At 40.0% G+C, this 12,183-nt stretch overlaps 1 protein-coding gene across 1 annotated transcript; it reads right to left on the bottom strand.

Moving 5' to 3' along the window:
- Positions 1 to 3,934: 3,934 nt before the first annotated feature.
- LOC145127031 (uncharacterized) lies at positions 3,935 to 5,902 on the bottom strand. The gene is made up of 4 exons (XM_079062284.1): positions 5,710 to 5,902; positions 5,455 to 5,590; positions 4,641 to 5,169; positions 3,935 to 4,498 (listed from the first exon to the last, which is right to left on the bottom strand). Exons 1-4 carry the CDS (start codon positions 5,900 to 5,902, stop codon positions 3,935 to 3,937), a joined length of 1,422 nt encoding a protein of 473 aa, XP_078918410.1.
- Between the last annotated feature and the right edge of the window lie 6,281 nt (positions 5,903 to 12,183).

The raw sequence follows: 12,183 nt of genomic DNA, 5'->3' as shown, positions 1-12,183 counted from the left end.
TTGCAGGGTCGCTGGAGCTGGCGCCGCCACTGGCGTTGCTGCTGCCAATCTCAGGCAGTTGGCCTTTTTATGGCCCTATGATTGCAATGAAAGAAAATTAGGTATGAAGTCTGAAAGGTGGGGGTAGGGGCAGTACAATCCCTACCAAATTGCCCAAGCTTGCCGCACTTATAGCAGTTCAACGATCCCAGTCTATAAACCCCCTCGTGAGTCTTGCCGCATTTCCCACAGTGGCTCCGATCCTTCTAGCCCTTCAACCTAGTGTTGGATCCCTTGGGTTTCTTCCCCGAAACCCTAGCAACCTGCCTAGTCTCCGCCTTCCTCTTCCGGATGTGCTCGATGTTGATCTCCCTCTCCCTCGCCCTCGCAATCATGTCCTCCAAGGTCAGACATGCTGAGTAGTCGACATGTTTCCTGATGTCAACTCTCAGCATGTCATAGTACCAGGTCTTCATCATCTCCTCGTCCCCCGCGTACTGAGGCACCAGTAAAGCCCTCTCCCTGAACTTGGCGGTAATCTCCGCCACTGACTCTGTCTTCTTCCTTATGTCAAGAAACTCTCTGGCTAGCTGCTGAATCTCCACAGCTGGCACAAACTCCTCCCTAAACCTGGTCACAAAGTATGACCAAGTCATAGCCTCAACGGCTGGGGCTCCTAACGAATCACTGACCGCCTCCCACCAATCTCGAGCTCGGTCTCTCAAGCACCCTGCAGCATACCGGACCTTCGACCCCTCAGGGCAGAAGCTTGTCAACTGTGCAGACTCGATGTCTAGAATCCACCTTCTGGCAACAATGGGATCCTTCACCCCATGGAAGTCTGGCGCACCACATCCCCTGAAGTTATTGAAGGAGAGTGTGCGTGTCCCTGACTGAGTGGCAGCCATGTCACTCCGAAATGCCCTAAGGCGATCCTCCATAAGCTCGATAACCGTTCCTTGATCGACCCGAAAATCACCGGGGTCGACTCAAGATGCCTCTCGTGATCTCAGAAGCAATGAACTCACGTAGTCCCTCATCAACTGGCTTGGCACCTGATCCCGAACCTGATCCTGAACCAGATCCTGACCCCAAACGTTCCCCTCCGTGTTTCGTAATCATCACCATTCTGAAATAAAACACATAGTCGTCAGGGTCATACATAACCTCGAGAGGTCTCACATACTACAAGTTCCCTGGTTCTATCTCAGCCCTCCTTGACTCGAGTACGGATCCTCTGCTTTCAGTAGTACGGGCCCATACTACTTTCCACATCTATCCGTACTTTACTCAAGGATTGCCTTGACTTCAACAAGTCCCTTTAACTACTACTTCTCGCTGCACTAATCTCATCCTAGGCTTACCTTAGGGTAACTCTCCGAACTACTCTCCGCCATCAGCTGCATAAGGAATCCCTACTACCTTTACCTAACTAGCTTGCGAATACCATTACATATCACTAAGACCAGATAATTCTTCGAATGAGAGGTCCTACCCTACAACGGTTGGACTCAAACAAGAGCTGCGTAATAGTGCTAGACCTAACCTTTCTGAAATTATTTATTCCTCGAAATATGTAACTTATCGTATTCGTTTACTGGCTAATTAAAGATAACTAGGACTCCCAAAAGCATGAAGCAAGCAGCATTCGAGCATTGAGTAACCATACCAAGCATATCCTATTCAGGCCATCATACTATTGCCTAATCATTTCTAGCATATGACTCAATAAGCACACATAGCAGGCACATAAGGCATCTTCCTAGATCCTTAGCCCTAATCTAGCATGCAGTTCTCATACATATATAGTAGGCATATAAGGCATCATTCCTAGATCCTTAGCCCTAATCTAGCATGCAGTTCTCATAATCATATCATAGCATAACATGTATGGGTATCTTGGGGAAAACTTACTTGAGCTCGGCCGGTTGCACGCATCACAGACCTTGTTCTTTCTCAAAAACATTTTATTTTAAATTTTAGAAAAATTATTTTCTTGTAAAAATCTTTTAAACCCTCGCTTTGAGTCCAGACACCCCTTCGGGTGCTGGCATACCCCTTCGTCCCTATCGCCCGGTACTAGGGTCTATCTTACCCTTTCTACCATTATCACATATCATCATAGCATACCAATACATAACATAACATACCAGATAATTATCACAAATACAATCATCTAACAAACATCTCCTACTAGTGGGCCGACATTGTGGCCTTATACCCACTTCTACTGGAAGGTAACTCACCTCAATGTAGTGAAGTGTCTGCACTGTCCTCGATGTTGGGATCAACTCCTCTCAACTTCTACACATAACCACCTTCCTTAATTACCATCTCATACTCTTAACCCTTTCAAGGATCAACTCGGGTCAAATTCAAAGTCAAGGTCAACACCCTGGTCAAATTCACTTTTGGTCAAAGTCAACATCTGGTTGACCCAACTTGCCGAGTTGGTCCACCAACTCGTTGAGTTCCATAATCCACCAAAACTTGGAACTTCGCTCCTACTCATCGAGTTTTTCAAGGACTCGTCGAGTTCTCCTTCATACATAATCGGGACCTTTTTGCTTTTGACTCGCCGAGCTCTTCTATGAACTCATCGAGTCCTTCTTCATACAATTTGAAGTGTTTAGTCCTTGACTCGCCAAGTTCTTCCTTGAACTCATCGAGTTCTTCTTCACATAAGTTGTGACATTTCCTTGAACTCGTCGAGTTTGTTCTTGAACTCGCCAAGTTCCATGATCTTCAAGTCCATAAACGAGCCCAACTTACTGAGTTCTCTTCAAAACTCAACAAGTTGCTCAATATCAGAAGAGATTGGGGAAACTGCGACCCAACTCGCCGAGTCGTATGAGTGACTCATCAAGTCCCTCAATGTCCAAATCCATACAGCCACTTTCAGTCGGGCGTAACACATCTAAAACATAAATCTGACCTCCTAGGGTCCATATTACACGTAAAGTTACAAACTTTACGTGCATGCAAGGTATCATGAGCCAAAACACTATTTCCTAGTCTAAAATGAAGCCTAGGCCAAAGGGAAGGGTTAAAGCATAATAAAATAGTGAACTTTATGGCTAAAGGGGCTGAAAGGGATCTGGATCTGAAGTTACAACTTCAGATCATACTCCATACTCAAAAAGGTTCACAAAATTGCTAAGAGATGGCCCTAAACTCAAACATGGAAAGATTTAGCAATAGGAAAGTCAGGGAAGCAACTTTATAGCTTTAAGGGGTTGGAAATGTAGCTTGAACCTTGGATCTACTGCTTCCTTGAGCCTTCTAGCTCCTTCTTCTTTTTCCTCTAGCTTTGAAATCACACAAACACTCTCACAAATGGCTCACACACTCAACAAAACTCAAGGGACACAAGTTAGGGGGTTCTTGACTAAGGGAGACGATGGGGGCTGCATGGGAGGCGAGTTAGTGCATTTAAATAGGGTGCAAACCCTAAAATTTAGGGTTTCACCCAGATAGGTCAACTCGTCGAGTCAGGGCTTCCGACTTGGTGAGTAGGCTCTTCCATCCGCGTCCAAAAATCCGTCCCTACTCGATGAGTAGAGCCTCCAACTCGTCGAGTCCCAGTATAAAATGCAAATATTCTTTATTTAAGATACGTACCAGGAATCGTGCGTTACACCAGAACCTTTCAGATATGGAAAGATTGGTGGATCTGGAACTTGTGCAGCAAACTGGAAAGACTTCATATTTTATTCAGATAAGTTTTTCAGATTTTTAAACTTCTTTCACTTTCTGATCTTATTATTTCTAGAAGTCTTCTCATTTTTCTGAATTTTCTTTTCAGAAATTTCTCAGCATAAATCATCACTTTCTCTTTAATCATTTTTCCAAAAATCTTGTTTTCTTCCTCCCCAGGCTTATCTTTTTCTGTCAGCTCCTTCTCTGATGTTTCTTCTATAGAAATCATCTTTTTTGTCACTTCCCCAAGCTTATTTCATTTCAGCTCCTTGGATGTATTATTAGATAAATTGTTGTCTAAAAATAAATCTTGCATTGAAGCATCAAAAAACTCACAACAGCCCTCAGATAAAGGACTGCTGGTACCCAAAAAAATAACAGAAATATTATCTATAGTAGCATCATCATTCATTTTAAAGTTCACCACTTCCCCATAAAATTCCATAGAAAGCGTACCAGCAAAAAAATCAATTTTCGTTTTAACAGTTTTCAGAGAAGAACTTCCCAAAGTAATTGAGTTTTTATCTGCTACGTCTAAATCGCCCATGTCCAAAATATAAAAATCAGCAGGAAAAATAAGCTCACCCACTTGGACGAGAACATCCTCCAATACACCTTTTGGGTGTACTGTCGAGTGATCTGCCAACTGAATGAGTGTCCCCGTCTTTTGTAAAGTTCCTAATTTTAATTTTTCAAAACCTGAAAAGGGAAAGAGATTGATCGATGCACCTAAATCAAGCATGGCACTTGAAAAAGTAAGGTTCCCCAATTTACAAGGAATCGTGAAAATTCTCAGATCCTTATACTTTGGAGGTAAACCCTTTTGCGAAATAGAAGAAATATTTTCGATAAATTTGATAGTTTCATTCATTTTCATTTGTTTTCATAGAAATACATAAGTTTTTCAGAAACTTCGCATAATGAGGGATATGTTTAATTATTTCTAAAAGTGAGATATTTACGTCCACCTTAAGAAAGGTGTCCATAATATCTTCGTCCTCGCGCTCATGGTTCGTGCTTCTCAGTCGTGATAGGAAGGGTGGTAGGAGCTTGTGCTCCTTTATATTCGGCTTCACTGGTTGTAGAGTTTTCGTTTCTTTATCTTCTTCAGTTTCTTCTTCAACCAAAACTTCTACATATTTTTCTTCAGCTTCTTTTTCTGGTTTAGATACACTTGGGCCTTCATAATTTTTCCCACTTCTCAAGGAAATAGCACTCACATTGTGCTTTAGATTGTTTTCAGTGTGCCCCGCTAACTTTCCCTGAGATTCTAGACGACCCACAGAAGTGGCAAGTTGAGACACTTGTTGTTCCAGATTCTTGATACTAGCTTTGGTTTTGTTATAGAATGATTGAGTGCTCGTGGCAAGACTTTTTACAATATCTTCTAAGTCCACAGTGGAACTACTGGGTTGCTGATGAAGACTGATTCTGAAAATTTGGACTCTGATAATTTTGTTGCTGAAAGTTCTACTGAAAGCCCAACGGTTGCTGAAATTGTTGTATTGGCTGAAAATTATTGCTTTGATAATAGTTTGGAGGCTGGTTATAAATCTTCTGTTACTGATATCCTTCGACAGCTTTGACTAGAGCAACATCCTATTTCAATATTGAACTCATATTTGTCGGATGTTTAGTCTTCAGGTAGATAACACAGTGTTTCTTTGCATCTATTTTTTCCTTCGTCAAGAACAGATGCGTTTTCGTAGTTTTGATATTTGGGCTTCGAGAAGATGATCACTGATTTCCTTGACTTCTTGTGACTAATCAGTGTACCACTCATCTTCGTTTCCAGAATTCTTTGACTCTATCGTTAGCTTCTCGATGAGCTCCTGGATTTCTGTTGGTATCATATCGCCTAAGGAGCCATCAGTTGAAGCATTTAGCATACGTCGCTCCATGGGTGTCCGACCTTCACAGAAGCAGTTATACAACTGTAATCACTTATCCCATGTTGTGGGAACCGGTCCAACATCTTTTTAAATCTCTCCCAGTAAGTATGTAGAGCTTATCTTCTTCCTTGTTTCATACAAACGATTTCTCTTCTGATACTAGAAACTCGCATTTCTGGAAAATACTTCTCTAAAAATAATTTTGCGAGTTTTGTCCAAGTGGTGATGGAACCGGATAGGAGCTCGTACAACCATTCTCTTGCTGAGTCTTGAACTGAAAAAGGGAATTCCCTTAACTTTATCTGATCTTCAGTGACAACTTGTAGCTTCATTCCTGAAGAAACCACATGAAATTCCTTGAGGAATTTATGTGGGTCTTTGCTTTCTAGTCCTCGGAATGTGGGAAGAAGATGTATCAGCCTAGATTTGAGTTCGAAGTTCTAGGCTTCTAGAAAAGTAATACAAAGAGTTTGGTGATTAACTTATTGGGTGGCCCACTCTCTGAGAGTTTTTTCTGCTTCTTCTCCTGCGTCACTCATGATTGATTTTTCAGATTGGGAAGGTTCATGGATTTCAGATTTTTCAGATTGAGTTTCAGAAGAGTCTGTTTTCTCAAATTTAACTGAGTATGGTGGGGAGTATGTTTTAAAGGGGCTATAAGAAGGAGAAGATGGGAGTACTTTCAGAAAAAAATGGAAAACTTGGGTCGGGTAAGTTCGATAAGGGATATCCTTGTGGTGTGGTAATTTCTAGATGTACTGAAGACGATGAACCAAAGAAACCAACTTATTGTTTTCTCCTTGATGCTTCTTTCTTCAGTTTCCTTGTAGTTCTTTCAATTTATGGATCAAAAGCTAAAGGTGTACGTGTACGAAAGTTTCTAGGCATAAAACTATTAGAAGCATCGTATCCCCAACAACAACGCCAATTTGTTAACATGTTGTCGTGGGCATATTAAGCAAATAAAATTTCACTGTTGGTTGCATAAAAAATATAGCACATGGAAGCAGGGTCGAATCCTCAGGGACATTCTATTCAAGAAACAGAAAATATAAAAAGGAGTTTTTTGAATTAAACTAAAAGCTAAAAATTGCAGTGAAAATAAATTAAATAAAAATCAGTAATAAAAACGATTTTCAGGTATGCTGCGACTTTCCTAATAATGCAATAAGCCTAGATCTGGTTATTCAGAATGCGTTCTATCTAAGCTGGTACTAAGAAAAACTAACAAGCTCTAGTATAATCTCTTTTACCTAATTAACTAACCAAAACAAGCTCTTTGAGTTAACCCTAACTTCTTACCGTTCAATTAAGCAAACTCTTAGTTAAATCAGAAAAGCAACTTTATGATCCGTGTAAAATTCCCATCAATACCCAATACTTCTCGCAAGCTCGGAAGCGTAAAGATATGATTTTTCAATTTGTACCGGCGTTAAATCCCAAACACGGAACCAATCTGATACTTGTTACTTATTACAAGTAGACAAGAATATTTACAGATTCTATTAACTGATTTACTAGAATGATAAAAGCCCTAGCTGGGTGATCAGACTAACAAGAATTAAAACTCAAATGTTCATTAAGCTCAAAACTAAAAAATCAAGATAGAAACACGAAAAGAAAACCAGATCTGATAACAAATCACATGAATAGTACTAGTCTAATAGAGAACTGAAAACTAGGGTTTAGCCAGACATGGCTAAAAATGAATCTAAACTAGTAAAAAGAAATACGAACTAAATAATATTCTAAACTAAGTGTATGAGATGATTTACGACCTTCAGATCTTAAAAAATCGCTGAAAGGTATCAGAAATCGCGTTGAGAAGTGTTTTCTGTCATCGGGAACCGTCCAACCTTTGAATCTGATTATGAGGGCCATATTTATACGTAAGACAGAAGCTTCCGGAGAAAGTTAACAAAAAATTGATCCCAGATTTAAGATATGCGTTCGCAGAAATCATGATTTTTTCCAGAATTGCCCTTAAATGAAGTATGATGTTGTTTTTAAAGTTTCGGGAGCTGCGTCAAATAAATGTGATAACAGAAAGGGTATACACGATCACAGTTTTTAATTTTTTTCTTCAGATGACTTATTTAGACCCTGGAAAACTTCAACACATTTATGCGATCGTAGAAGTGATAAATGCGATCGCAGATTTGAGTTTTCGGCTCGTTTTGGACGCGATTCTTCAGTTTAAGCACTCAATGTTATTCCTTAGCATCCTTCTTCATATCCAACTCCATTTAGGCTCCAAACATGCATCCAACTGCTCCCAAAGTACTGCTCCTCTCAAAATATCTTAAAATGACACAAAAACGCTAAGAGTACGGAAATTCTGATAAAAGACATAAGCTAAACATTATTTAAACAAATGACATGCATATGTACAAAATATGATGCTAAGTTCTAATAAAAACTACCCTAAAACATGCATAAAATGGAATTTATTATCCGTCATTGCCAACTTGGTGATGAAATCCATGGTGATTTGTTCCCATTTCCACATAGGAACCTCTAGGGGCTGCAACATTCCTTGCGACCTCTAATGCTCAGCCTTGACCATCCGAAAAGTCAAGCATCTCTTCACATACCATGCTATCTCCCTCTTCATTCATGGACACCAATAACTAAATCTCAAGTGTCGATACATATTTATGGCTCAAGGGTGAATCGATAACTTGGACTTATGTGCCTCCTTCATTACTATCTGCCGAACCCCGCCAGAAAATGGAACCCAAACCCAACCGCACTCGGTTAAAAGTCCGCGACTATTAGTAGAGAATCTGTCAATCTGACCTCTGATCCTCTCCTTCTTCCATTTTTTCCTCTTGAGTCCCTTGCTCTGAGCCTCCCCTGATCAAATCCAGAAGTAGGGAGTTGAAGGTCATCCTCAAACATTGCTCTTGGACATGACTACTAGTCGCCTGGCAGCTCAAAGCATCGGCGAACACATTAGCCTTCCCCGCATGATAGAGAATCCCACAATCATAATCCTTGACCACATCAAGCCACTTGCGCTGCCTCATGTTCATATTCGGTTGATCCATAAGATATCTTAAAATCTTGTGATCCGTGTAGATGGTATATCGGAGCCCATAGAGATAATGTCGCCAAATCTTGAGGGTGAAAACCACAGCCTCAACTCCAAATCATGCGTCAGATACCAAGCCTCGTGACGCTTCAACTGTTTGGATGCATAGGCTATGACTCTACCCTACTGCATGAGTACCACCCCTAAACCCATGGTCGACGCATCACAAAATACTACAAAGTCATCAACAACCTCAAGAAGGGTCAATACTGGGACCTCACATAACTTCCTCCTTAGAGTCTCAAATTCAGCCTATTGCTCAGGCCCCCAACAAAAATCCACATTCTTCTTCGTCAGGCAGGTCAAAGGAACACTAATCTTGGAGAAATCCTGAATAAATCGCACGTAGTAACCATGCAATTCCATAAAACTCCGAATCTCAGATGGGGACTTCGGAACCTCCCATTACATCACTACCTCAATCTTTGCTGGATCGATGAGAATCTCATTCTAATTGATGAGGTGTCCCAGAAACTAGACCTCTTATAATAAAACTCACACTTGGAGAACTTGGCATAAAGCCTCTCCAATCTCAGCACCCCAAGAGTCCTGCAGCAGCAACAACTGTAACGGCTACGTAGCAGCAGCCTCCGTGATGGCAACATATATTTCATCAAAAAGCATAATCATCACGGTCTTGATAGACCCAAACATCCCCGGGATCACTTTCGTAACAACCATGGTCACCTGAGTGGTGATCATCTCACAAATTTCATCGTCTGTTAATCTTGCCCTCTCTGGGTCGCCAGCTCCTGATGCATAACCTCTAGTGATCGACAAAATGAAAAACAAATCGGAATACATCAGAAAAGTCACAATTCATACTATTACAACATTACCGGATCACCAAGCCCTCAGGGTTTATGACTTCCTTAATACGTGTACGGGTCATGTCCTACCAGTAGTACCGACCGATACTACCTTCCACACATAACCGTATTTGTTTCAAATGATCGTCATGTACCACTCGACCACTAAGCCCAGACTACTATAATATGCATACATCCTATACTCACTCTCGAGAGAGTGGCTAATCATCCCTCAAGCTGGCCCACTACGCACCATGTTCACCCATGAAACTTCCACTAACCCTGTAGCCGCTCGTGTATGCTAATCATACATAACACTAGATTTGATAGACAGTTGAATACTTGATTCTACACTAAGCCCACAACCAAACAAGGAATATGAAAAAAGGCTAAATCAAATATTCCCAGGCTATAAAATCTTAGTTATGTACAACTATGATGTATACACTAAGCAACCACAGTAATAATGTCAGTTCAATATAGCTATCAAGAAATTCTCCTAGGCTATTAGTCATCATAAATTAGGCAATTCTATCAAGAAATTCCTAAAGATCCTTAGCCTACAACTAGCATGAAATTATATTATATCATCTGTTCACAGAAAAAGTGTGGGTATCTTGGGAAATATTTTCCTTAGCTCCGGATGATTGTACACATCACATCCTTTCTGTTGGTCTTTTTGATGGGTTTTGAGCATTCTAACACTCCTAAGTGTACATGCAACCCTAAATACCTTGGATCTATGTTTTCTCTATTATACATGCAAATATGATTATCCAAGGTATTATCCTAACTAGCATACCAAAACATTGATACTAGGATACTAAAATAGATAGAATACATACCTTGTTGTTGTTGCTTGACTCCATGAAGCTTGAGAGCCTAGTGCCCCAAGTGTGACACCTCAAATGGTTCACACAACATCATGAACTCTTGGAATAGCCATGATAAGAAGACATACATGTTTAAATCGGCTAGCCCTCAAAATATGTTTCACTAGTGCCAATTTCTTGAACTAAAGGGGTTCTTATATAGTTTGGCTATTAGGGTTACACCATGTAACTCATGACTTTACCCATTCCTTATGCTCCATGGGTTTTAACCTCCATGGAGTATCCATGGATCACCACATGGGTTAAACCCAACATAAAGGAATCTTGGATCATAAGCCCACATATATAAGAATGAATGATTTACACAATCAATCCGCATATATTTAATTAGTCTCTTTTTGATCACTAAATTAAGTCCAAATTAATTCTTGATCAATACTAATTAAATAACATGATTTCATATTAATATATTAGAACTTATAATATATTAATATGTCACAAAATGTCTTTTCCTCATAAACGGTCTATCCAAATGTTCCGATGCCATGCAACCCAAATGGACCATGCCGAGTCGGGTCAAGTACATACCAATTATAGTTATGGACTTAGACACTAATCCAACAGTCTCCCACTTGGATAAGTCTAAAACTATTATTGCGTATGACTTCAGGAACCAACTGGCAATCGTAGCTCTCAAAAGCCGCTGTCGAACTCTGACCTTGTAGATGAACTCTGACCTTTGTCAATGACTTGTCCATTAGATAAGGGATCATATATTCCTCCATTCTAGATATCATATGGACTGAGACATGGATTATAATCATTCTCTCTGTCCATTTGTTGTTTCCCGATTTCCGATTCATGACGACTGACTAATTGAACAAATCAAATCAGTCTTGGCTCGGCCGAACACTTCCATTTGTCATCATCAAATCATCGAGGGGCCCACAGATATCGCTTTTATCCCGAAGGTAAAAGGAATGGATAAACTTCGACTCATATGGCTTGTTCTACTACTTGTTGAATCATACACAAAGGCACGTTTTATAACACCGAGTTACCGAATGCGTTTTCGTGCAATCAATGTACAACCAACTCATAGTAACAACTCATATCTCTAGGTTTGAAGAATATAAGATATTATCGTCTCATGATCACTCGTGATAAAATCCATGAAGTGATTCCAATGAGCGCGGGTTGAATCCAATACTCAGAACTTATGAGCACTCATGAGTGTTGTAGCCCCTTGTCCAACATCTTAGACCTCTACAAGCCAACCCATGACAGTCTTGATTCATATCTACTTCCAACATATGACCGACTGTGGATAGTTTGAATAACTTAGTCAATCAGGAAGAACGACCTAGTTATTCTGGAAGTCAAAACATGCAAAATGAAACACAATAATAATAGAATCTAATATGGTATCAAAACCTATGAACATAAATAAAACACCTTTTATTTATCACCATATGATTACATATTATTCATTGTATATTGTTTCAGCTATCAACTTTATTCTTGAATTTAGAACAATAGTTGTCCCATGCTCCAAGCATGTACACTATGTTTTCTAAACACTAGTCATGCCATACACCAAGTATGCATACTATGTTTGTCTATGATCTTCACTTTATGAAATAGATCAATTGAACATAGCTCCAATGATCCTCTTTAACAGTCCCAAATCCTTACTGCAAATGCAAGAATTCCAAATTCATGCCATTTACTGAAATCTGTTAGATTCTAAACTTATATGCATTGATCCTCCTGTAATGATTATGCACAGAGTCAGAAAGACTTGACAACAACCATTATAGAGCATTCCAAGGAGATCAACTCCTTGGAAACATCCTTCTTGCATTAAGTTTCCTAAT

Source organism: Lactuca virosa, chromosome 7, assembly GCF_052849685.1.
Source record: "Lactuca virosa cultivar CGN04683 chromosome 7, Lactuca_virosa_CGN04683_v6, whole genome shotgun sequence".
Classification (NCBI taxonomy): Eukaryota; Viridiplantae; Streptophyta; class Magnoliopsida; order Asterales; family Asteraceae; genus Lactuca; species Lactuca virosa.
This window is presented reverse-complemented; position numbering and strand designations above follow the sequence as displayed.

Coding starts and splice junctions, on each gene's coding strand:
- LOC145127031 (XM_079062284.1), bottom strand. CDS start 5,902: ATGAAGCTACAAGTTGTCACTGAAGATCAGATAAAGTTAAGGGAATTC. Junction 5,591..5,709: donor TATCAGAAGAGAAATCGTTT/GTATGAAACAAG, acceptor GCTTCTGTGAAG/GTCGGACACCCATGGAGCGA. Junction 5,170..5,454: donor TCTGGAAACGAAGATGAGTG/GTACACTGATTA, acceptor CAACAATTTCAG/CAACCGTTGGGCTTTCAGTA.